General features: G+C 41.5%; 1 protein-coding gene across 4 annotated transcripts in view; it reads right to left on the minus strand.

The window, feature by feature from the left end:
* The window catches only part of npas2 (neuronal PAS domain protein 2), a 99,918-nt gene that overhangs the window by 58,934 nt on the left and 13,797 nt on the right, over positions 1–27,187 (minus strand). For 2 of the 4 annotated variants that reach the window (XM_065007411.1, XM_065007408.1), the window contains exon 2: positions 1,311–1,515. In XM_065007411.1, coding sequence (XP_064863483.1) covers positions 1,311–1,366 — 56 coding nt within the window. In that variant the 5' untranslated portion in view covers positions 1,367–1,515. Of the gene's footprint in view, positions 1–1,310; positions 1,516–7,664; positions 7,952–10,949; positions 11,016–27,187 lie in introns of those variants that run through there. The other 2 variants (XM_065007410.1, XM_065007409.1) reach the window with 2 other exon arrangements.

Here is a 27,187-nt window from a genome sequence, read left to right on the forward strand (position 1 = left end):
AAGGCACTGTATATTGTTAGAATGTAGGGTAACTCGGTAAGTCATACACTACATGACCAAATGTATGTGGACACCTGCTCGCCAAATATCTCATTCCAAAATCATGGCCATTAATATAGAGTTGGTACTCCCTTTGCTGCTATAACACCCTCCAATCTTCTGGGAAGGCTTTCCACTAGATGTTGGATCATTGCTGTGGGGACTTACTTCCATTCAGCCACAAGAGCATTAGGGAGGTTGGGCACTGATGTGGGGCCATTAGGCCTGGCTCGCAGTTGGCGTTCCAATTCCTCCAAAAGGTGTTCAATGGGGTTGTAGTCAGGGCTCTGTGCAGGCCAGTCAAGTTCTTCCACACTGATCTCAACAAACCATTTCTGTATGGACCTCACATCGTGCACGGGGGGATTGCTGAAACAGGAAAGGGCCTTCCCCTAACTGTGCTACAAAGTTGGAAGCACAGAATCGTTAAGAATGTCATTGTATGCTGTAGTGTTAAGATTTCCCTTCACTGGAACTAAGGGGCCTAGCCCGAATCATGAAAAACAGCCCCAGACCATTATTCCTCCTCCACCAAACTTTACAGTTGGCACAATGCATTGGGGCAAGTAGCATTCTCCTGGCATCTGCCAAACACAAATTTGTCCGTCGGACTGCCAGATGGTGAAGCATGATTCATCACCACAGAGAATGCGTTTCCATTGCTCCAGAGTCCAACCACTCCAGCCGACACTTGGCATTGCACATGGTGATCTTAGGCTTATGTGCAGCTGCTCGGTCATGGAAACCCATTTCACGAAGCTCCTGACGAACAGTTATTGTGCTGACGTTGCTTCCAGAGGCAGTTTGAAACTCGGTAGTGAGTGCTGCAACCAAGGACAGATGATTTTTACGTGCTACGTGCTTCAAAATTTGGCGGTCCGATTCTGTGAGCTCGTGTGGCCTAGCACTTCGCGGCTGTTGTTGTTTCTAGACGTTTCCACTTCACAATAACAGCACTAACAGTTGACCGGGGCAGCTCTAGCAAGGCAGAAACTTGACAACCTGACTTGTTGGAAAGGTGGCATCCTATGACGGTGCCACATTGAAAGTCACTGAGCTCTTCAGAAAGGCCATTCTACTGTCAATGTTTGTCTATGGCGATTGCATGGCTCCAATATTTGTTTACGGGTATGGCTGAAATAGCCAAATCCAGTCATTTGAAGTGGTGTCCACATACTCTTGTATATATAATGTATTTCTTCATACAAACACATGTATTTAGCATTGACAGAAAACACAACAAAGACAATAAAAGTAGCCTAGATACTCACTCCCATTCCCTTCGGCTAGACGGACATAGGGACCCAAAGTCGGAAAGGTTGTCCATACTTACTCCCTCTCCCAGCCAGGCCCTATCTGAAGTCTGATGTATCCCATTCGCGCTAGCTGCACTGAAACTCCCAGGACAAATCTAGTGATCACCTGCTGCTGCTGCCCACCTCCTCCTCCTGGAGTCCGCCACAGAAATACAAAAACCTGGGGAGGATAATAAGACAGAAAGTGGGCTTGAATTAAGGGGGGGGGGGGTGTCTACTGTAGTTATGTTATATCTATGTCAATTACACATACATCTGATAATTACTGTATCTTAATTAATATGCAGTAGTTTAATTCAAGTATCATAGCTGTATTATGCCCAGCAACAGTACTGCCCTCAGTATTTTCTTATTCACACTCAATCAAGTCCCCAAACCTACTTGAAAGTCATCCTATTTCCAATTATTTTCTGAACAGGTGTACTTTTTAATGCTTCCTTTTGAGCTTTCATTGGAGCTAAATCAATCAAATGTACAGTGCCTTGCGAAAGTATTCGGCCCCCTTGAACTTTGCGACCTTTTGCCACATTTCAGGTTTTAAACATAAAGATATAAAACTGTATTTTTTTGTGAAGAATCAACAACAAGTGGGACACAATCATGAAGTGGAACGACATTTATTGGATATTTCAAACTTTTTTAACAAATTGAAAATTGAAAAATTGGGCGTGCAAAATTATTCAGCCCCTTTACTTTCAGTGCAGCAAACTCTCTCCACAAGTTCAGTGAGGATCTCTGAATGATCCAACGTTGACCTAAATGACTAATGATGATAAATACAATCCACCTGTGTGTAATCAAGTCTCCGTATAAATGCACCTGCACTGTGATAGTCTCAGAGGTCCGTTAAAAGCGCAGAGAGCATCATGAAGAACAAGGAACACACCAGGCAGGTCCGAGATACTGTTGTGAAGAAGTTGAAAGCCGGATTTGGATACAAAAAGATTTCCCAAGCTTTAAACATCCCAAGGAGCACTGTGCAAGCGATAATATTGAAATGGAAGGAGTATCAGACCACTGCAAATCTACCAAGACCTGGCCGTCCCTCTAAACTTTCAGCTCATACAAGGAGAAGACTGATCAGAGATGCAGCCAAGAGGCCCATGATCACTCTGGATGAACTGCAGAGATCTACAGCTGAGGTGGGAGACTCTGTCCATAGGACAACAATCAGTCGTATATTGCACAAATCTGGCCTTTATGGAAGAGTGGCAAGAAGAAAGCCATTTCTTAAAGATATCCATAAAAAGTGTTGTTTAAAGTTTGCCACAAGCCACCTGGGAGACACACCAAACATGTGGAAGAAGGTGCTCTGGTCAGATGAAACCAAAATTGAACTTTTTGGCAACAATGCAAAACGTTATGTTTGGCGTAAAAGCAACACAGCCCATCACCCTGAACACCATCCCCACTGTCAAACATGGTGGTGGCAGCATCATGGTTTGGGCCTGCTTTTCTTCAGCAGGGACAGGGAAGATGGTTAAAATTGATGGGAAGATGGATGGAGCCAAATACAGGACCATTCTGGAAGAAAACCTGATGGAGTCTGCAAAAGACCTGAGACTGGGATGGAGATTTGTCTTCCAACAAGACAATGATCCAAAACATAAAGCAAAATCTACAATGGAATGTTTCAAAAATAAACATATCCAGGTGTTAGAATGGCCAAGTCAAAGTCCAGACCTGAATCCAATCGAGAATCTGTGGAAAGAACTGAAAACTGCTGTTCACAAATGCTCTCCATCCAACCTCACTGAGCTCGAGCTGTTTTGCAAGGAGGAATGGGAAAAAAATTCAGTCTCTCGATGTGCAAAACTGATAGAGACATACCCCAAGCGACTTACAGCTGTAATCGCAGCAAAAGGTGGCGCTACAAAGTATTAACTTAAGGGGGCTGAATCATTTTGCACGCCCAATTTTTCAGTTTTTGATTTGTTAAAAAAGTTTGAAATATCCAATAAATGTCGTTCCACTTCATGATTGTGTCCCACTTGTTGTTGATTCTTCACAAAAAAATACAGTTTTATATCTTTATGTTTGAAGCCTGAAATGTGGCAAAAGGTCGCAAAGTTCAAGGGGGCCGAATACTTTCGCAAGGCACTGTATTTATAAAGCCCTTTTTACATCAGCCAATGTCACAATGTGCTATACAGAAACCCAGCCTAAAACTCCAAACAGCAAGCAATGCAGATGTAGAAGCCCAGTGGCTAGGAAAAATTCCCTAGAAAGGCAGGAACCTAGGATGAAACCTAGAGAGGAACCAGGCTCTTCTGGCTGTGCCGGGTAGAGATTTTAACAGTACATGGCCAAGATGTTCAAACGTTCATAGATGACCAGCAGGGTCAAATAATAATAATAATCACAGTGGTTGTAGAGGGTTCAACAGGTCAGCAGCTATGCTTGTGAAAAACAACAACAATAAATGCATACAAAAGTATTATGTTTATTGTAAAATACAAGGAGAACTATTATTTATCATCCCAGATCCTGTGCATATCTCAGTGAATATAATATCAGTGATTGAACACATTACCAGAAAAAAACAATTATTCATTGTTAGCCATGATTTACAACAGTGAACAGCATGTATTAAAGGAAGTGTGGTAAACATAAATTACCACCTGGACACAGCAATTCAACACGGAGGACGCAGTATTACGTGCGGGAGGAGCTCTACTGACCTAGAAAAATCCCAGAGGCAGAGACACCTCTTTTGTTAACAAAGAGAATGGAAGAGTTACCTCATTCAACCCATCACAAAATATAAAGAAAAACTTGAGCAAACACCTCTGGGAATTCAAACAGCCTTTGTCCATTTGCAAATGTAACCCTAATAGAAAAGTAAATCAGAAGCCATCAAATCAAATACAACCGAGGAGGAACCATTAACCATGTGTTTAAACGAGAGGAATGTGACTGACATGTTGAGGTCAGATGAAAGAGTTAATTAGCCATGTACTATTAAGCCCCATGATTGAACCCCGTTCATCTTAGCTTCAGGTCTGCAGTGTCTGAATCATAGCCTAGAGGTTAAGAGCATTGGGCTAGTAATTTAGAGGTTGCTGGTTCAAATCGTTGAGCTGGCAAGGTGGAAAAATCTGCTGTTCTGCCCTTGAAAGGCAGTTAACCCCCCAACAACACCTGCTACCCAGGTGCTGATGATGTGGATGTAGATTAAGGCAGCCCCCTGCACCTCTCTGATTCAGGGGGGTTGGGTTAAATGCGGAAGGCACATTTCTGTTGAATGCATTCAGTTATGCAACTGACTAGGTATCCCCCTTTCCCTTCTTTAAAATCTGAGATACCCTCCTTTTCCATCTTCCACTTTCAGATGTAGTAAATTACAGCAGGCACCAACCTTTTCGATCAAATTAAATAAAACCAATGAACCAAGATCAAATGCATCCACTCTTACACCAAGATAGTATTCCATGCAAAAATCTTTCCAATAATCTTGAGTGGGGGAACAACACATCATTCTTTCCTTTACTCCAATTAAAAGAATAGAGGTCTGTGGGCTGGAAATGTTTAAAATATATATATATATATATTATGTCTGTGTAATTATGACAGTTGGTGGCCATTTTCCGTTCATTGCGGTTCAGGATGTCTGAGAATGGTGACTCTGTGCCCATTTCCATTGGGCCGAGACCCAGTTCTTATTCCATACATTCACTGACTGACATACAGAAGCGGCCTGAGAAGGGGCCAACATGGATATTACATTTCACATAGCTCTCTTCATCTAAATGAAATCCATGCGCTCAGGCGAGGAAAACTGAAAGGAAAATCCAATAAGAGTTGTAAACTGTGATAAAATGATGAGCCATAAAAAACACATTTTTTTCTCATAATACATTTCAAAGCTCAACAAATTAACCAAAACACTTTATGGTATTTATGACACTGACATGAAAATGGTTTCTTGATGGTGCCTGCTGCTTGTCACCATGCCCAATAAGATTATGCACAATAAATCTTTACTATGGCTCCCTTCATTACTCAGAGGGTTCGCTTAACTCAAAGATTATATTTTAGGCACAATTGATACCTACTTCAGCTTTAATCTTCCCTTTTGTTGTTGAGGGGTTTTTCAATCAAGTCTCGACTTTACCTCATGCCTGTGTCAAAGAATGAATCAATAATTCCGTATTTCAGGTTGTTTCCTTAAAGGGAAACATCACAATTTTGAACTTCATATTCATCATCTCCAGCACCACCCCAACATCAACATATGTGAAAATGGTGCGTTTCTATGTTTTGTAGTAAAAAGATGGAGAAAGATAAGTGTTTCCAATTGTGACGTTTCCCTTTATTGAAAAGCCATGCAATAGTATATTCACACTGTCAATGGTTCACCTTCACACATTCAGAGAGTTATCATTTCTATTGATGCAGCCATCTTTAATCTTACAATGTTTTAACTCTTACACCTATTAAGATATCACTGCTGAGAATGGTTTGGGCGGGAGCTGCTGGTCATAGATCTGAACCCTTTCATAAAAAAAGGTGACGTATTTAAGTCTTCATCAAGGATGTAATTCCATGAGAGGTGAGAGGTGGCCCAAGATGGAATAAGGTTAGTAAATCTAGGCTGAAGTGTCAGTGACACATACGGTGAAAACAGGAAAAGAGAATGTGAGACTAAACACATATGACATGAAGTGTTTCGGGCTGATGATATATACTTTAAGGGTCGAGGGGGTGATTTCATTGTACTTGACTCTCAACACAAACCAATCATAATGTGATGTTTCTGTGATATGTAATGCCAGTGTTTTCCCCAATCTACATTACCCCGGTCTAAATGATATTAGGCTCATATTTTCTACTTGTCTTCAGCTTTGTTTTTGGACAAGCCTACGTGGCCTCATGAATAATAGATTCAAAGCCATAATTTACTCCTCAACTAAGGAGGATTCTTGTAACACTTTTACTGTAATATTTCAATCTTGAATTAGTGTAATTTGAAATGTTAAAAAAACTCAACTTGGTCATGATTTGTGATAAATGTAGAACTAGCCTATAGGGTGCCAAATGTTCTTTAGAAACACAACATAATTTGCCCAGGGTTTTTTCAATCTGGGTCGTCATTAGTTACCACAGCTACAAAGTCATCATTATGGCTAAACCGTGCATAGTATTTCTACAATTTATTTTCTTAAATTCTGACTTTAAACCTAACCCTAACCTTAACCACACTGCTAACCTTATGCCTAAGCCTAACGTTAAAATAATACCAAAAAAGCTAATTTTTTGTAGTGACAACCATCAATATGGAAAGAGAATTAATCATTGACTTTACTTCCTGGATCAATGTGCGTCTCCATGATTAAACTAGTCAACTAACTAAACCCTGTCTTGAATGAAAAGGAAACAACATCAGAGAGATTCACCTCCATTGGCTCCCTAAGCCAAACAATGGGAGGGACATCTCACGCACTCACTGACCTTCTCCTCCAACCAACATCCACTGAGGTGAAGAAATAATAATGTCCCCTGACTAAACTGGGGGGAAATGACATTGGCAGATAATTAATTCATATGGTTTCATACACTAGGCCTACTTAGCTAACCATCTACTTAGGCTGCTGACAGAAGAAGACAAATTATTATATGGAAATGTCAAATGACAGATGTCAAACCTTTCAAATCATGATGTGAAAATTCATCAAAATTGAAATATTTGCAAATGCAACATTTACATGAAGTATTGTACAGCAATTGTAGGTACATTTATATTACACTCCTCAGATGACAAGTCACTGAGCTATATCCAGAGCTTGCTAAAAGCCCTACTGGAAGTTCCCAAAATACATCATTTAAATAACTTCAAGATTCCTCACTTGATTAATTGACCAGACATGATTTGACAAGGCACTAAGCCTCCTCAACCAATCAGTTACCATGCAAGTGCCAAAAGCACTATGTTCTAATCAACATAAACATGGTTTTAAAATGATGTTTCTCAAAATAGACAACTCATACACTTGCAAGGACATGCTCTACTCGTAAATCTATAGGCTACCAGTGAGCTGAACTGTCATGGAGCCTGTTAAGAAAATTAATAACTACGTTGGGGAATAAACAAAGGACATATAACAATTCTCTATGAAAACGACATATATTGCATATAAATTAACATTGGTAATAGTTAGCCTACTTTATTTGTATTTTGACACCGTTAGTTAGAAGCAGTAGCCTACAGATCTATTCATCCAAAATGGAAGCAAACCCAACCGGTAACCGTTTTCATTATCACAAGACTAGAGTGACAAAAAATGCAAAGGACATAAACATTTTACATACCTTGAAAACAAGACTTTAGTTGACATAAAGATCCATACTTTACTTTTGTCGGTACTCATTTTCCCACATAGCCTACTGTGCAATTCACTGAGCCAAGTAGACTATCCTAAGCTTGACTCACCACAAACGCATCGCGAAAAGACCATCAATTATTGCATTCATACGCTGCCTAAGTATTATTCGAAATCCGATTCATGTAACAATCCCTATTCGGTACATACACTGTACAAGATTTCGGGAGTAATCGTTTTCAGGTCTATGCTCTATCTGTTTTCCTCTACCACTCAACCTCCGTTGGCAGTCCCTTGTAAACAGGACTGAGCCGCTGCGAACAGGGAAAGTAGGTCAGTCGGTAGCTCAATACTTAGCTAAGGACATCATTAGCAACCGGCTGTACAACACACGACTAGGAGTATACATAGTGAGAAAAATAATAGTTCGGATAATACTAACACTTGAACTGCATTTAGGTCACATTATTCTGAATTCGAACGTCTGTATTAATTTCAGTGCCGAGTTTATTCCATTAAACGTTGTAGCCAACATCATGGGGTAGAGAGCGGGACATGTAGTATCTCTGATAGGTTCGAGGTTTGCTGTCAATGGTTTTGGCTCCCGATCGCTGTAATAACGTTTATAGTAACGTTGCTAATGACGTATACAATTGAGGCCTCACCTTCGTGTTACCTGTTACATGTAGCCTGTAGGCTGGCAATTCATGACATGGTGACAAATCAGGTTAGGTTGTCTATCAAATATTGTAATTACAATTTGATCCTGAAAAGTTCTGAGATGAAGATGAAGGACATTTTACCAGTCTTTGCAGTAGGCCAACATACTGTACAAGGGGAAATTATTTTCACAATTCTTAGGCCTGTTCTAATAAAATATCTTGCCCTAACTGCAGTAGAGCTACAATACAGAAAAAAAGCCATATTACAACATGTCAAAATGGCATTGTTTGCTCTATAGCCTGTTAGTTCATATGCCTTGCCACCGTGATATAAAGGCCGAAGGCCGAGATAAAAAGGCCTAAGGCCGAGACAATAAGAAGACCCAGTGGCAGAATAAATCCACATCTTTGTTTCATCACAAAACCGGAGAGCAACCACTGTCCAAACATATCTCATGTAACAAAGAGTTACATGACCTACAGCATGGTTAAGAAAGTTAATGTTCCAGAAATGTTCTGATTACTAAACAACTATTGATTTAGAACCACAGAGAGTTACTGCAAGTCGCAAAGAAAACAGGAGCTGCCGCCACTATTCCAGACCCATTTACACTTCAACATTTCAACATCAAATGACATATGCTTAGTCTAATACAATGACAACTAAATTATAGCAAAAACAATTTAGTCCAATCAACGTAAGCTAAATACAGTATGGTGTTGCTGTCCATGGTTCTGATTTGTGTGTGTGTGTGTGTGTGTGTGTGTGTGTGTGTGTGTGTGTGTTCGTACAAGTAGAAAAAACATGTTGACTCACCCTACTTGTAGAGAGACGCCAATGCCATCCTCCTCTCTTTAATGTTGATGAAATGGTCTATGACTGTCATACAGTACACACTTTTATTTTTTTGTTGTCCTAGGCTACCTGGCTAAAATGCTTGCTCGCTAGCCGAACTTTCTTTCATGGGCACCGTTAGATAGCTAACATAAGGCTTCTACATCTAGCTACATATTGTCACGACTTCCGCCGAAGTCGGTCCCTCTCCTTGTTCGGGCGGTGTTCGGCGGTCGACGTCACCAATCTTCTAGCCATCGCTGATCCATTTTTAATTTTCCATTAGTTTTGTCTTGTCTTCCTTCACACCTGGTTCCAATCCCATCAATTACATGTTGTGTATTTAACCCTCTGTTTCCCCTCATGTCCTTGTCTGTGATTGTATGTTATGTTCAAGTTATGTTCTGGCGTGCGATGAGTTTTGTACACACTTTTATTATTTTGTATATTTTGGTTTTCTGAGTTGTGTGAGCACTTATTAAACGACTCTGTTTATACCAAGTTCGTTCTCCTGCGTCTGACTTCCCTGCCATCAGCACGCACCCATTACACATATTGAACTTCCATCCTCTCATTCCAGGGGCACAATGTATTTTATGCTTGGATCAGAATCACCGGTATAATCATTGGCCAGTACGGAGAATCCAAATCCCTTTCTCCATCCATGGCTAATTTAGTAAAACCACAAGTCTAAATCCCTTTCTCCATCCATGGCTAATTTAGTAAAACCACAAGTCCAAATCCCTTTCTCCATCCATGGCTAATTTAGTAAAGGGACCATTTTAGCTAGCTGGCTAGCCACCGGAGGACAACAACACAACAAGATGCAACAATTCAAGTTGTTTCTATCGATGATGTATTTCTCTTTAATAGGAGTGAAGCCAAATCCAAACTGGCTTCCGTTGACACTTGTTTGTGGTGTCGAGTTGAGCTCACTCAGTTTAGCTCAATGATGATTGGCTATTATTTTATACTTTTTTAATCAAGTGAAACCATATGCTCACCATATGCTTCTCTTGCATTCCATGCTACTGGCAGCAACATCGTCATACTCTTTATGACCAGACCGCATCAGATAGATGGCCTACACATACAGAGACAGAGGGGCGCTGTTTTGTTCGCTCGGATGCTTTCTACATTGAGATACTGTATATACACAACCCAGTTATGGGAAATAGCCCAAGATCTGATAAACTGTCACAACCACACATAAACCCACATTTACAGTGCACACATGGCGACACACAGATTCAAATTCAACATACTCTCCTGTATTTTTTTAACAAAAACATTATTCAGTAAGGTCAGTGTCCAGTTCCATGAATACCCTGTGCATGAAATGTCCCTTCACCACTAGCCTCGCTTGTTCACTTCCGCTACACTGGAAAAATTGATATATCAATAAATGTGTTTGGAAGCTGCTCTTATCTATTAACAGACACATGTTACTCAATGCTTTATGAGTATCAAAACGCAGGCTACTGTACACATACACAAAATGCAGGCTACTGTACACATATATGTAGTGATATATCACACACATGCAGCCACCTGTGAGGGACATGACAGATGGAAGGACTACTCATGCCAATCACAACTGAGTCACACACAGTCTAAGCACTATCACATACACTCTCAATTTAACAATGATATTCACATTTATTAAACCACCTTTCTGTCCAAGTCTGTTCCCATAGAACTGTTCCACAGTTTTTTTCTGTAGCATCAAAATAATTTGAATGTATTTTATATTTATCTTTTAAACTAGACAACTTACAATTTGCATTTGTTGCCAGGGTCCAGGTGACATTTAGTCCACAACACACAGCTTTCAACAACCTCCTCATGAAAAGAGAATCATATGAATGAGAAGGCTTCCCAAGCCATAACAGCCGTAACTACCTAACTGCTGCAATAAAACCTTATTACGTTGTTTGTCTATGAAATTGAACATCAGGACACATATCTTGTGCACGTTTCAACTTTAAACTTGTCAGTAAATGAATAACTAATTACAGCCATAAGCTTCCTGTAAAAAATGTCAAATGTCTGCAGCTAAAGTCTCAGGGGTGGAAATATGTTCTTTCTATACAGGCTTCAGCTCCAAGACCTGTCTACGAACTCACACTGGATACAAAACAGGACTGTTTCTTTCCTTTTGAGACCTTTGGAAATACTGTGAAGCACAAGCTGGATAATACAAGGCTTGGTTTTCAATGCCAGCAATAGTCAAACCGATAGAGAAAAATCAGATTCAAAAGTCCCTTAGTACTTAGTATGCACATTCACACCAGGGGAGTCACTTCTACACTCACTGATGGCAAGACATGCTCTCTCTTCTGTAATCAAATCACATTTTATTGGTCACATACACATATTTAGCAGATGTTAGTGCGGGTGTAACGAAATGCTTGTGTTCCTAGCTCCAACAATGTAGTAGTATTTAACAAGTCACACAAATGTAAAAGTAAAGGAATGGAATTCAGAATGATATAAATATCAGGACGAGCAATGTCAAAGTGGCATTGACTAAAATACAGTAGAATAGAATACAGTTTATACAGTGAGGGAAAAAAGTATTTGATCCCCTGCTGATTTTGTATGTTTGCCCACTGACAAAGAAACTATCAGTCTATAATTGTACATATTAGATGAGTAAAGCAGTATGTAAAGATTATAAAAGTGACTAGTGTTCCATTATTAAAGTGGCCAGTGATTCCATGTCTATATATATAGGGCAGCAGCCTCTAAGGTGCAGGGTTGAGTATGTCCTTGATGATCTTTTTGGCCTTCCTGTGTGCCCCCGGTGATGCGTTGGGCCTCTGGAGAGCCCTGCGGTTGTGGGAGGTGCAGTTGCAGTACCAGGCCTACAGGATGTTCTCAACTGTGCATCTGTAAAAGTTAGTGAGGGTCTTAAGGGCCAAGCCGAATTTCTTCAGCCTCCTACTTCACCACACTATCTGTGTGGGTGGACCATTTCAGATCGTCAGTGATGTGTACGCCGAGGAACTTGAAGCTTTCCACCTTCTCCACGGTGATCCCGTCGATGTGCATATGAGCGTGGTCTCTCTACTGTTTCCTGAAGTCCACAATCAGCTCTTTCGTTTTGTCTCCTCCATTGCCATGTCCTGTGTATCTAAATAATCATGAAATCCTTTCCTGTTTTATTCTATTTAATTATATTGTATAAACGTTTGCCTATTGCAGTAGTAATATATTAATAACACAATAATAACTCTTACAGGAAGGCCATAAAGATCATCAAGGACATCAACCACCCGAACCACTGCCTGTTCACCCCGCTATCATCCAGAAGGCGAGGTCAGTACAGGTGCATCAAAGCTGGGACCGAGAGACTGAAAAACAGCTTCTATCTCAAGGCCATCAGACTGTTAAACAGCAATCACTAACATTGAGTGGCTGCTGCCAACACACTGTCATTGACACTGACCCAACTCCAGCCACTTTAATAATGGGAATTGATGGGAAATGATGTAAATATATCACTAGCCACTTTAAACAATGCTACCTTATATAATGTTACTTACCCTACATTATTCATCTCATATGCATATGTATATACTGTACTCTAGATCATCGACTGCATTCTTATGTCACTAGCCACTTTAACTATGCCACTTTGTTTACTTTGTCTACATACTCATCTCATATGTATATACTGTACTCGATACCATCTACTGTATGCTGCTCTGTACCATCACTCATTCATATATCCTTATGTACATATTCCTTATCCCCTTACACTGTGTATAAGACAGTAGTTTTGGAATTGTTAGTTAGATTACTTGTTGGTTATCACTGCATTGTCGGAACTAGAAGCACAAGCATTTCGCTACACTCGCATTAACATCTGCTAACCATGTGTATGTGACAAATACAATTTGATTTGATTTGATTTGATAATCTCGTAATGACAAAATGCAAGTTGATGCAGAAATTCTGGCAGGTTTTAGATGCCTGATTTCCCTTCAACAATCATTCAGTCAGAGACACAGAGACACACCACCCCTATTTGTCTAGTTCAAGACACAATCCTAACCTGAAATGAGGAATTTTGCCCTTACTTTTAGAACCTAGTACACCTTACATACTGTATATGTATGGCACTTGCATCTACACACTTGCGTCATAGACCATAATAAGCAAGGCTACAGTTATGAACAACCTACAATTTTCTCTCCCTCTCTCTGTCTATTAATGTGCTTTATTATCAGACTAATGTTCTTTCATTAAAGCCGTAAGCTACACTAGGCCTAGCTCATGATGAATGGTAAATTAACATTTACATGTGGGTCTATTGTATAAGAGGAGATGAGGAAAGTCTCAAACTAATTAAACAATGTAGGAGCCTATAATTAAGGTGACCTGTTTTGAATTTAACTACGAGACACTTTTTTATCACACAGAAAACACAAATGACAGCTCAATTAAATCAGAGGCTTGCAGGCTGTGAAGAGCATTTGTGTTACCGGCTACAGCAATTGCTTTCCATATCATCTCTGAGTAGTGAAAAAAATGACTGACAGTTGACTCATTAACCACTGTTCTTACAGGTCTGCGAAAACAACGCTGCTCAAAGGCATAATTAAAGAAATATAACTATTTTCAGAGTCCCATGCTTAATTAATATCAAGGGAATATGGTTAATTGCAAGTATGTTTCATTAATTACAGTACCCTTTAAAAAGTTGTTGTGCATGTGGTTTCATTCATCTGCATACAGTATAACAGACTAATTTACTCATATGGCAAATAATATTGCTGACTTTACCCTTGCTATTTTGCAAGCATTTGTGATAATGTAAAGCTATGGTAACTATGCCATATTCTTGGTCGTGGCTCTTAGAATTATAGTTATCCATTCAATTAGGATCATGGTTCAATCATGGTTCAATGAACCATGATGCCATCATTGTAATTATATATATTTTATTAGATATAAAAATGTGCCATATTGGTGTTGACGGGGCCAGTTTTTAAATCAGCATTATTCAAAAACACTATATAACCAAAAGTATGTGGACACCTGCTCGTCGAACATCTCATTCCAAAATCATGAATATTGACTTGGTCCCCCATTTTGCTACTATAACAGTCTTCTGGGAATGCTTAACACTAGATGTTGGAACATTGCTGTGGGGACTTCCATCCATTCAGCCACAAGAGCATTAGTGAAGTAGGGGCACTGATGGTGGGCAATTAGGCCTCACAGTAGGCATTCCAATTGATCCCAAAGGTACTCGATGGGGTTTAGGTCAGGGCTATGTGCAGGTCAGTCAAGTTCTTCCACACCAACCTCGACAAACCATTTCTGTATGGACCTCGCTTTGTGCACGGGGCATTGTCATGCTGAAACAGGAAAGGTCCTTCCACAAACTGTTTCCACAAAGTTGGAAGCACAGAATCGTTTAGAATGTATGCTGTAGTGTTAAGATTTCCCTTCACTGGAACTAAGGGGCCTAGCCCGAACCATGAAAAACAGCTCCAGGCCATTATTCCTCCTCCACCAAACTTTACAGTTGGCACAATGCATTCGGGCAAGTAGCATTCTCCTTGCATCCACCAAACCCAGATTGGTCCGTCGGACTGCCAGATGGTGAAGCGTGATTCATCGCTCCAGAGAACACGTTTCTACTGCTCCAGAGTCCAACGGCAGCGAGCTTTACACCACTCCAGCCGACATGTGGCATAGCACATGGTGAACCATTTTTTAAATATATTTTTTTTATTGAATATTAAAACATAGAATCTACTTGCAGTGAAACCATCCAGCATTTACATTACATTCAGTCATCTAACAGACTCCCATCCAGAGCGACCTGACGTGTTTGAAAGGTGGCATCCTATGATGATGCCATGTTTAAAGTCACTGAGCTCTTCAGTACAGGACATTCTACTGCTAATATGTGTTTATGGAGATGTGCTCGATTTTATACACCTGTCAGTAACGGGTGTAGCAGAAATAGCCAAATTCACTCATTTGAAGGGGTGTCGACATCCTTTTGGCCATGTAGTGTATATTGACCATAGTTTTGATTGAAATAAGGTTATCTGAGTAAAACCTAAAAAACATTCACTCATGCTTGTCAAAAATGTACCCTTATTGCATGATGATCCCAGAGTGAACTGATTCCAGGATGATGATGCTGTATCACACTGAAATAACCATCCTATGCCAGCGGCCAACAAGTCTGAGGCATTTATGATTCATAAAGATCACCCACATTTTACTGCATTATTCACCATCCGCCTACGTAGAGATTAGTTCCTCTGTTATGTAGGTCAGGCGATTGGATAATGGGATGACACTCAGTGTTCATAAATGGTCCCCTTCTACGTAATAAATTGAGGGACTGCAGTGTGTGTCACTCCCCTGTACCTAAAGCCTAGCTGTTACCCTCAGATCTTAGAAAAAAGAAAGTGTCTTTTAACATTGCAATCAATGAGATGTTGAGCCAAACTACCTCTAGCAGGCATCTGTGATGCTGGTGTCGTGATGTCATCACAGTCGTCATTTGATGCACTGACTGTCATTAATTACTGGGCTCATCTGCATGATCCCTGCCAAAATAAAAGTTAAATAAAATAAAATGTATCAGGCTGTGGTACTTCGGTTCACTCTGTGTTCCCATGGAAACATTGTGTGGTGGAAACGCATGCGGTCCTCTCTTTTCCATCAGCCAACGCAGTTCTTCCCCTCAACTCACTGACTCAAAGCAGAGTCCTACCATAGGTACACAATTATTGGAAGTTAGTCTCAGAATTGCCTCGTTTCCACAAGACTAAGGACTGGCTTTCTACTGAGGACTGGCTTTCTACTGAGGACTGGCTTTCTACTGAGGACTGGCTTTCTCCTGAGGACTGGCTTTCTCCTGAGGACTGGCTTTTTACTGAGGACTGGCTTTTTACTGAGGACTGGCTTTCTACTGAGGACTGGCTTTCTACTGAGGACTGGCTTTCTACTGAGGACTGGCTTTCTACTGAGGACTAGCTTTCTACTGAGGACTGGCTTTCTACTGAGGACTAGCTTTCTAAAGTCTGATGCAATCCTAACCAAAACCTTTTAAATGTAGCCTCATCATCCTTGTTGGCAAAACTAAGAGTAAATTGTTGAGACATTTTTCATGCAATTGATGTTCACAAGGCTTAACATTGTTTAACATAGCTTTTCTTCCTTTGCAAAATGAAACGCCCCATGTCCCATCTCATCTGGCAAAAGGTCATCCTGTCCTTATGACCGTTTGAGATGTATTGTGTAGACAATGTTTCCAAATGAGACACCTTTGGAGGCCTTGAGGCAGCAGGTATCATGTGAGTGGAGAGCAGCTGACAGGTCTAAAAATCACAAATCAAATCTAGACTGTACCTCAGAATTCATTTCATGCCATGCATGCAGGAACTGAGTATGCTCAGTATGTTCACATATTCCACATCGAGATAAAATGAGGATATCTGATCTTATCAAGCAGCTTAACAGAAAGTAACTGGATGGTTTGCTTAAGAATAAACTGCATTTGACACTAATGGACCTTACAATAAGTAAACAAGTAGCCTACAAAGCAAGCAATCAATGTATTTGTTATCTTCAAAATGATGAGTGACATGAATATAGTGATTGACCAAGAAATGAACAAAAAAATAAACATCCAAAGGTGAATATTCATAAATAATCAATTGCTAACAGCAAAACCATACATTTTAGTAGGCACTCTTATCCAGAGTGACTTACAGGTGCAATTAAGATTAAGTGCCTTGCTCAAGGGCACATCGTCAGACATTTCACCTAGCCGGCTCGGGGGAATCAGTGACCTTTCAGTTACTGGCCCAAACCTATTAACAGCTAAGCTACCTGCCGCCCTATATAATTCAGATAACTCTAGGGAATGCCTTATTCGGAGATGTTTGATTGTACTAATCTGGTTCAATCAATTAAGACATGTTCAGATTCATCAATAATTCGGAGAGCGAGCAAATAGAGTCCCTGTACAAATGTTATAATTTATAAATGAACATCAGGTAAATCAATTAATCAAAGGGTTTCATTATGAACTGGGCCTAAAGCAAATGTCTTTGCAACTTATGAATTACGTTAAAACTACCAGGGGAATAAACATAAGTTAAATCATTTATACCAACATTCAATAGACTCTGCTTTATTGCATTTATTTAAAAAGTGACCGTTTGAATAATACTCAACTTAAAAACGAAATATTATTATTTATGTAGCTTGGTAAAGATGTTTTTATTTTTTATTAAATACTTCTTCACTATTACACTACATAGATTTCAGACATTTATTACAGTTTAACAAACTGCTAAGCATACACCACAAAATAAATAAATCATCAGTCCTATGATTGAACAGGCCTCTTATACCGTCCTGCTCAGGAGCAAAAGACATGATCTTTGCGGCCTACATGATGACAATTACCTAAAGCGGTGTGTGAGCAGATACAGTATGTAGGTCATGATTCTAGGGCACGGATGGAAGGACCATGCAGCTCACACTTTGTGCACACAAGCTCTGAGAGGAGGTTACATCTTTAATTCAATTATTGGCTGCAGAAAGACCCTGATTATGTTACAATACCCTGAAGAGATACTTTAGGCGGACAAAGTATCATCATCGTCACCATCATTATAATAAACCACATACATTTAAGAGGTGCAGCTGATACAGTTGGAAGCAAAGCACACTGGAACAGCTTTGAGAGTGAAAGCAAACTACCCATGAAAAATATGATCCTATTCCTGTCAATTGCTACCTCATTTTCCTCATTGTGGAAGAGTTTAGCACATCTCCCTATCCTCCCTCTAGTCTGGTCTGGGAATGCCAATGCTTTCACCAGAAACTGCTTAAGGTAGCCAGTCAGACATATATATGTCTCACTCTTGACATGTGTACAAAGCATTTGCACAGTTTTGACATTTGAACCCATGTGAGTAAAAGTTTATAACCTGTAAAAAATGACATGTACAGTATCCTGATCCATTAAAATGTATGAACAGGTGTAAATAATTTTTTCTAGTTCATACCAGGGAGTTGTCAGACCTACACTCTACTGCAGTGGTTCCTAAACTGTGGGGTACAAGGGGTTGGCAGAGAGGTAGGGGCTTTCAGGTGTGGCATGAGTGAAAACATTTGGGAAGCACTGCTCTACTGTACAGTGAATTAGACATTTGCAAATGTATTAAATGTTCAGGGAGTGGCGCCTCAGACAATCCATGGACCGTCTGTACATTGTAGTATTCCGTAACACAAACAAATGATTACGTCAGTAATAGAGACGCACAACCAACACCCTGAGAACAAGATCTGAAGGGCTGGGCCTACTCAGATTGTGAAACCAAACTGTCTTCCTCTGAGAGCACCAGTGTAGCCACACCCAACCCTTGACTGTGACCTTTTGCCTTGGGAGACTCCGGTAAAGCCTGAGCAGCCAGGATTATCACAACCAGACATGAGAATAGACACTCCAGAAAAAAGAATAGCCCAGATATACAGAAGGCCTCCCTGTCTTGCACACGGTCAAGGATTAAAATACACCCAGATTGAAGTAAATTCACCTCTAAGTTAACTAGACTCATTATGTGGGAGGACACTTCCATGAACAAGCTGCACTGATCACAGTATGTTGGAGGATTCCAGGTCGTCTACTTACAGTAACCACCCCACAGCTTACTGTGCTATGGGGGAAAGCAATGCTGTGAAAAACGTTATGCCATTTCCCCTAACTCATTTCCATGGATTCTCTGAAGCGAGATGCTGACACACAAAACATGAATCATATTTGAACAACCGGAAGAAAGGAACATAAAAGGTAAAGCAATTAAGTGTCTTGTCATGCCCTAGTAGGTCTCTGCCTGTAGCTAGTGAGTACAAAGACAGTGTGCTGTGGACCAGAGATGAGCGACATCAGCAGAGAGGCTAATGACGTCTGTACTGGCAGTTATAACCCGAGTTGAACATTTCGTCTGTCACAGTAAGAAGGTTAAAGAGGGTGACATGAATACCAGACATACTCTCAAGGGTCATGTGCAACATAGTTCCACTGGGTGAATGAAGCCGCCGCCAAGTATACCAAGGAATGCTACAGTACTACTACAGCACACAGGATCACCAGGATTTTATGCTTAATGACATACTGCACCACAAGCTACCCGATATACAGTCCCTTCGGAAAGTATTCAGACCCCTTCCCTTTTTCCACATTTTGTTACGTTACAGCCTTATTCTAAAATGGATTAAATAAAAAATGTTCCTCAATCTACACACAATACCCCATAATGACAAAGTGAAAACAGGTTTTAGAAATGTTGCAAAATTAACCATAAAAAACAGAAATACCTTATTTAGATATGATTCTATTCAGACCCTTTGCTATGAGATGCGAAATTGCTCTCAGGTACATCCTGTTTCCATTGATCATCCTTGAGATGCTTCTACAACTTGGAGTCCACCTATGGTAAATTCAATTGATTGGACATGATTTGGAAAAGCACACACCTGTCTATATAAGGTCCCAAAGTTGACAGTGCATGTCAGAGAAAAAGCCATTAGATCAAAGGAATTGTCCGTAGAGCTCCGAGACAGAATTGTGTCGAGACACAGATCTGGGGAAGAGGACCAAAAATTCCCCAAGAACACAGTGGCCTCCATCATTCTTAAATGGAAGAAGTTTGGAACCACCAAGACTCTTCCTAGTGCTTGCCGCCTGGCCAAACTGAGCCATCGGGGTAGAAGGGCCTTGGTCAGGGAGGTGACCAAGAACCCAATGGTGACTCTGAGTTCCTCTAAGGAGATCGGAGAACCTCCCTGAAAGACAACCATCTCTGCAGCACACCACCAATCTGGCCTTTATGGTAGAGAGGCCAGACGGAAGCCACTCCTCAGTAAAAGGCACATGACAGCCCGCTTCAAGTTTGCCAAAAGGCACCTGAAGGACTCTCAGACCATGAGTAACAAGATTGAACTCTTGGCCTGAATGCCAAGTGTCACGTCTGGAGGAAACCTGGCACCATCCCTACGGTGAAGCATGGTGGTGGCAGCATCATGCTGTGGGGATGTTTTTCAGCAGCAGTGACTGGGAGAGTAGTCAGGATCAAGGGAAAGATGAACGGAGCAAAGTATAGAGAGATCCTTGATGAAAACCTGCTCCAGAGTGCTCAGCACCTCAGAGTGGGGCGAAGGTTCACCTTCCAACAGGACAACGACCCTAAGCACACAGCCAAGACAACACAGGAGTGGCTTTGGAACAAGTCTCTGAATGTCCTTGAGTGGACATAGCTGTACAGCGACGCTCCCCATCCAACCTGACAGAGCTTGAGAGGATTTGCAGAGAAAAATGGGAGAAACTCCACAAATACAGGTGTTCCAAGCTCGTAGCGTCATACCCAAGAACACTCGAGGCTGTAATCGCTGCTAAAGGTGCTTCAACAAAGTACTGAGTAAAGGGTCTGAATAGTTACGTAAATGTGATATTTCAGTTGCACAAATCTAAAAACCTGTTTTTGCTTTGTTATTATGGGGTATTGTATGTAGATTGATGAGGGGGGAAAATATGTTTATCCAGTTTAGAATAAGGCTTTAACGTAACAAAATGTGGAGAGAAAATCAAGGGGACTGAAAACTTTCCAAATGCACTGTATTTAGATTATCATGTCAAGCTTTTCTACCTCTAGATTTGAATGGCTATATTTTCACCATATGTTTAATATGTTAGGTGAATATGAGTTGTCTGACAGTAGCAGGAATGCCTATTTGTTGCTTATATGACAAGCACTAAGTAGTACATGTCATATAATCCATAGCTTGATAGGATTGTGTTGTGTCATGCTTGTAGTTTAGTCTGTCATGTCTTATCAACTGGGGTAATTATCAGCATGTGAACCTTGATCTCATCTTTGTTACACTTCCTTTTCAAAACGTGAAAAGCAAAGAATATTCCCCACTGCTGAAAGAAGTGGAGGTGCCATGACTGACTTTCCGAAAATGCTTGGTTGGTTATGATTGATTTTTTATCAAAATGTTATCACTATGCATTGGGACATAAAAGAGTAGGGGAAAGATGTACATCTACAGTACTTTACTCTCTATAATATATCACTGTTCAAGAGGTTTATACAAGCTATCAATTCACCTAAATTCAATTAAAGTAATCTACAAAGAATGAACTGAGGTTGCCGTAGTTCAGTTACAAGTAATTGCCAGTAGAGGCAGCTTTCATAGAAAATCTCCAGTTCATGCTAGCTGTTATTTTAATCACTCATCACACTGGTGACAGATGCAGCCTGGGCCCACTGCCTCAAAAAAGGAGGCGTGATTAATGAATCATGTATTCCAGATGTGACCTAATTATAACTGATCAATACAGATGTGGGATCTTAATATGAGCAAGTTTTCTACAGCAGGAAAATAATAAGCAACAGAATATGTTAATTATTATGTGGATTATAATTCATGGATATTTTTGTAGGGGTTGATACATTTTTGTAACTGAAAATCAAGTCTGAAATTTCAAAGTGGAAATTACAAACTTGAGAACCCTTTTTAAACCTCAAATACACTACAAGATTTTTTAAAAAAGGTATCCTGCAACTGGGTGATCAAATTATGATCCTACATCTGTAGTTGTATCCTCAACCTATCCAAGCAGAGGACACCAAAATCACAAGAATATAATTTACATGAGGGCATTTCCATCGAAAAGGACACATGAGCCCCAACCTGTGAAGTTCATAAAAGCATATAAATTTGGGTGCCAAATGAAAGCTAAGAGTCTATATTTTGGGGAAAAGAAGACATAGATACATTTGTCAACTATTTTCAATCTTAACAATTAGGCATAAGTAAAGGCTTTCTTTTGTGGATAAACAGATGGAAAATAGGTTTTAGAAAGTATCTACCAGAAAAAGTCTTAAAAATGTATGAGGGGGGGGGATCACGTGACCCTTGAACGAGATGGCCGCATGAACTAAAAAGCTCCGCACAAGTAGTTTCCAATTCCTAATCTTACCTCCACTCCAAGTTGACACTCATTTAGCTTTAGTAAGAAAAAGTCATGGCGGCTACAAAAGGCGACACTACAGGTGACATTTTTACCCGGACTCGAGTATTAGCGACGGAAAAAGCCTCCAAGAAGAAGCTAGCTTCAGAAAAAACTAACGCCATTAGCCAGGAGCAAGAGAACCCGCTCCCCCACGAGGCACAACGAATGCCAACCTCGCACTCTGTCGAAGACATCCTTTCTGAGTTGAGATCCCAACGTACAGAACTAAACACCAAATTAGATGCCATTAACTCTCAGCTCAGTGCGATAGGGGGCAAGGTGACAATCCTGGAAAACGCTTTGCCTGATATCAACAACAAGATAACCATAAACGCGGGGCGCCTGGACGAGGCAGAGGGGCGAATCCTATCCATGGAAAACTTATTGACAGATGCCATGGAAACAATAGCATATGCTAAAAAGAAAATCGAGCATCTGGAAGAGAAAACAGAGGACCTGGAAAACAGGGGGCGAAGGAATAATTGTGTTCTATTCAATCTGGGCGAAAAAGAAGAGGGAAACATGCCACTGATCCGCTACCTGCAAGACAAATTTCCCGAGTGGCTCCACCTGCCCACCGACAGGCCCATAGAACTTGAGAGAGCACACCGAGCACTGAGGCCCCCACCAGCAGCCAGACAACCACCGCGCCCAATCACCATACGTTTCCTGAGATTCACCGACAAGGAACGAGTCCTACAGGCGGCGAAAAACAACACCATCACAGTGGGAAACGCCAAACTCGCTTTACACCAGGACCTGTCAGCTGGAATACGCCGAAAGCGCCGAGAATTTGACGAAGTGAAGAAATACTCCATTGACCGAGGCATCTTCAGGGGATTCAAATACCCAAACGAGCTCAGGATTCTTCACCAAGGAGCCTTGCGACACTTCAAAACTCCCGAAGAGGCAAAACGTTTTTTGAAAGACAATCCTGGCCAATGAGAAACAGACCAATGACTAAATGCGATTAATGCCATTACTAAAGGAGGTAAGACGACATATAGCCGATATCCAGAGACCCACCCCCTAAATGTCATTATAGCCGTCCAATTTATATTTATTTTCCTTTAACTGAGAGGGATGGGCTGTATAGCCTAACCTAGGCCTACTAATGTTTCAGCCTACTTTTATTTCCCTGTTTTTTTGTTGTTGCTATTATTACCTGGGGTTCCCTATGTCCATTGGGGGAGGTATATGTAGGCTGGGCTATTGATTTTATTTTTCTCCCCTCTTTTACTGTGGTCTGGATGAGGGCAACTGTGTTATTTACTCAATGCGGGGTGGAGAGGATGAGGCATTTCTTTGGTGGGGAGAGGGAGACGTTGTGCGTTGCTAACTGTTCCCGGTTTTTGTTTTATTCGGAACACAGAATTGAGACTGAGCGGGGGGGTAATAGATCGAGTTGTTTGGGAACTCGGCTGGGGTGTTCAGAGATTATTATTTTATGTACACCATTTATTTTCCTTTTATGTGAACGCAGCTGTAATTACTATCCACTTTTACCCAGCGATGACTTGCACTAAAGTTCGATTACTGCTCGATGACGATGACTAGTACCTTAAATCTATTGACATGGAACTGCCATGGTCTAGGGCATGCAATAAAACGGAAAAAGATACTATGTGCTCTAAAAAAGGAAAAAGCAGACATTGCGCTATTACAAGAGACACACCTCTGTGATGATGAACATGCCAAACTCCGCAGAGCTTGGGGGGGACAGGTGTATTTCTCATCTTTCAAATCAAACAGTAGAGGCACAGCCATACTTATCCATAAAAATGTTCCATTCATAATTGACAAAAACATATCTGATCCGGAGGGGAGATTTATTTTGATAACTGGGTCACTATATGGTCAACCAATTACTATATTAAACATATACGCCCCTAACACAGATACTCCTGCCTTCATGTCAAAAATTATAACCCTGTTCAATGAGCATTGTGTCTCCTTTGGCGTGGTGGCCAGAGATTTTAATTGTACCCTTAACCCAACCCTAGACAAATCATCTCAAGTCCCCACCACAAATCCTAGATCTGCAAAGATGTTGAACTTTCTTACTAAAGAGATGGGACTGATAGATATCTGGAGAGAGAATAATAGCTCATCTATGGACTATACATACTACTCTAATGTCCATAACACCTACTCCCGTAAAGATTACATTTTTATCCCAAAGAGTTTCATAAATTCAGCCACTTGTACAATCGGACCCATAGCACTTTCAGATCACGCCTTTGTCCACCTCCGCTTTGACCTCTGCAAAAACATCCCGAGGTCAAAGAGCTGGAAATTCAACACCTCCATGCTATCAAATGACGAGTTCCATACATTGGTAACTACATGGATAGACAACTACACACAAGACAATAAAGATTCTCCTGTTTCTCCGGCCACAATGTGGGACGCTGCTAAAGCCACACTAAGAGGTCATCTAATTGCATATGCTTCCTCTAAGAAAAAAGCAATGGAAGCACACAGGCTAGATCTTGAGAGGGAGCTGGAATGCTGTGAAAAAATACATAAACAATCCCTAGACAGCACCTCCTGGAGTCATCTTAAAGCAGCCAAAGCCAAACTGAATTTGGACTACACTCAGGAGATTTACTAAACAGAAATACCATGAGTATAGCAATAGGCCCAGTAGATTGCTTGCTTACCAATTAAAAAAGGAGCAGTCAGAGCGTACAATCATGGCTATCCGAACAGCAGAGGATGAGGTCACATATGACCCAAAAAAAGATCAATTTAACTTTTCATGATTTTTACTGCAAACTATATACCTCTGAGAGAAAACACACAGAGGCAGAACTCCACTCTTTCCTAGAGGGAATCTCGCTACCTAAACTATCAGAGACCGACCAGGAAGATCTCAACTCCCCCTTCACTCCTGAGGAGATCCTGGAGGCAATTACCTCCATGCCACCTAATAAGTCCCCAGGCCCAGATGGATTCCCCAGAGAGTTCTACAAAGCTTTTTGGCCCCAGCTCAGCCCTATCTTCATGCCAATGCTGGAGGAGTTCTCCCAGACTCAATGCACACAGCTCGCATTACAGTGTTGCTAAAAAAGGACAAGGACCCCCTATCCTGCTCGTCCTTCCGGCCCATAAGCTTGTTGGATTTCGACTATAAAATAATTACCAAATTGCTCGCCAAAAGACTAAACACTCTTCTTCCCAAAATAATAAAAGCGGACCAAACTGGATTTATTAGAGACAGATACTCTTCTGATAACATTCGCCGTCTTTTTGATATTATTGATCAAGTAAACGCACAAAAGACCCCTGTCCTGCTGGCTTCACTGGATGCTGAGAAGGCGTTTGACAGGATGGAGTGGAGCTTTCTGTTTTCAGTCTTAGAAAAGTTCAATATGGGCCCAAATTTTATTAAATGGATCAAATCACTATACTCTCATCCAAATGCCATGGTGACTACTAATGGACTGAACTCTGACAGATTCCCTCTGGAACGGGGCACAAGACAAGGGTGCTCGCTGTCCCCGCTGCTCTACTTGTTGGGGGCGGAGCCTCTGGCAGAGCTAATAAGGAGCAATCCAAGTTTTATGGGTGTTTCTGCAGGTGGCCTGCAGCACAAGATTTCGCTTTACGCGGATGATGTCTTGCTCTACATATGAGAAATCCCTCCCTCTCATTTTAGACACAATTGCTCAGTATGGCAAGTTTTCAGGTTATAAGATCAATTTGAACAAATCCACTGTCTGCCCTCTCAATATTACACTCACATTTACATTTACATTTAAGTCATTTAGCAGACGCTCTTATCCAGAGCGACTTACAAATTGGTGCGTTCACCTTAAGACATCCAGTGGAACAGCCACTTTACAATAGTGCATCTAAATCTTTTAAGGGGGGAGGGGGTGAGAAGGATTACTTTATCCTATCCTAGGTATTCCTGAAAGAGGTGGGGTTTCAGGTGTCTCCGGAAGGTGGTGATTGACTCCGCTGTCCTGGCGTCGTGAGGGAGTTTGTTCCACCATTGGGGGGCCAGAGCAGCGAACAGTTTTGACTGGGCTGCGCGGGAACTGTACTTCCTCAGTGGTAGGGAGGCGAGCAGGCCAGAGGTGGATGAACGCAGTGCCCTTGTTTGGGTGTAGGGCCTGATCAGAGCCTGGAGGTACTGAGGTGCCGTTCCCTCACAGCTCCGTAGGCAAGCACCATGGTCTTGTAGCGGATGCGAGCTTCAACTGGAAGCCAGTGGAGAGAGCGGAGGAGCGGGGTGACGTGAGAGAACTTGGGAAGGTTGAACACCAGACGGGCTGCGGCGTTCTGGATGAGTTGTAGGGGTTTAATGGCACAGGCAGGGAGCCCAGCCAACAGCGAGTTGCAGTAATCCAGACGGGAGATGACAAGTGCCTGGATTAGGACCTGCGCTGCTTCCTGTGTGAGGCAGGGTCGTACTCTGCGGATGTTGTAGAGCATGAACCTACAAGAACGGACCACCGCCTTGATGTTAGTTGAGAACGACAGGGTGTTGTCCAGGATCACACCAAGGTTCTTAGCGCTCTGGGAGGAGGACACAATGGAGTTGTCAACCGTGATGGCGAGATCATGGAACGGGCAGTCCTTCCCCGGGAGGAAGAGCAGCTCCGTCTTGCCGAGGTTCAGCTTGAGGTGGTGATCCGTCATCCACACTGATATGTCTGCCAGACATGCAGAGATGCGATTCGCCACCTGGTCATCAGAAGGGGGAAAGGAGAAGATTAATTGTGTGTCGTCTGCATAGCAATGATAGGAGAGACCATGTGAGGTTATGACAGAGCCAAGTGACTTGGTGTATAGCGAGAATAGGAGAGGGCCTAGAACAGAGCCCTGGGGGACGCCAGTGGTGAGCGCGTGGTGAGGAGACAGATTCTCGCCACGTCACCTGGTAGGAGCGACCTGTCAGGTAGGACGCAATCCAAGCGTGGGCCGCGCCGGAGATG

This window comes from Oncorhynchus nerka, linkage group LG22 (assembly GCF_034236695.1).
Source record: "Oncorhynchus nerka isolate Pitt River linkage group LG22, Oner_Uvic_2.0, whole genome shotgun sequence".
Taxonomy (NCBI): domain Eukaryota; kingdom Metazoa; phylum Chordata; class Actinopteri; order Salmoniformes; family Salmonidae; genus Oncorhynchus; species Oncorhynchus nerka.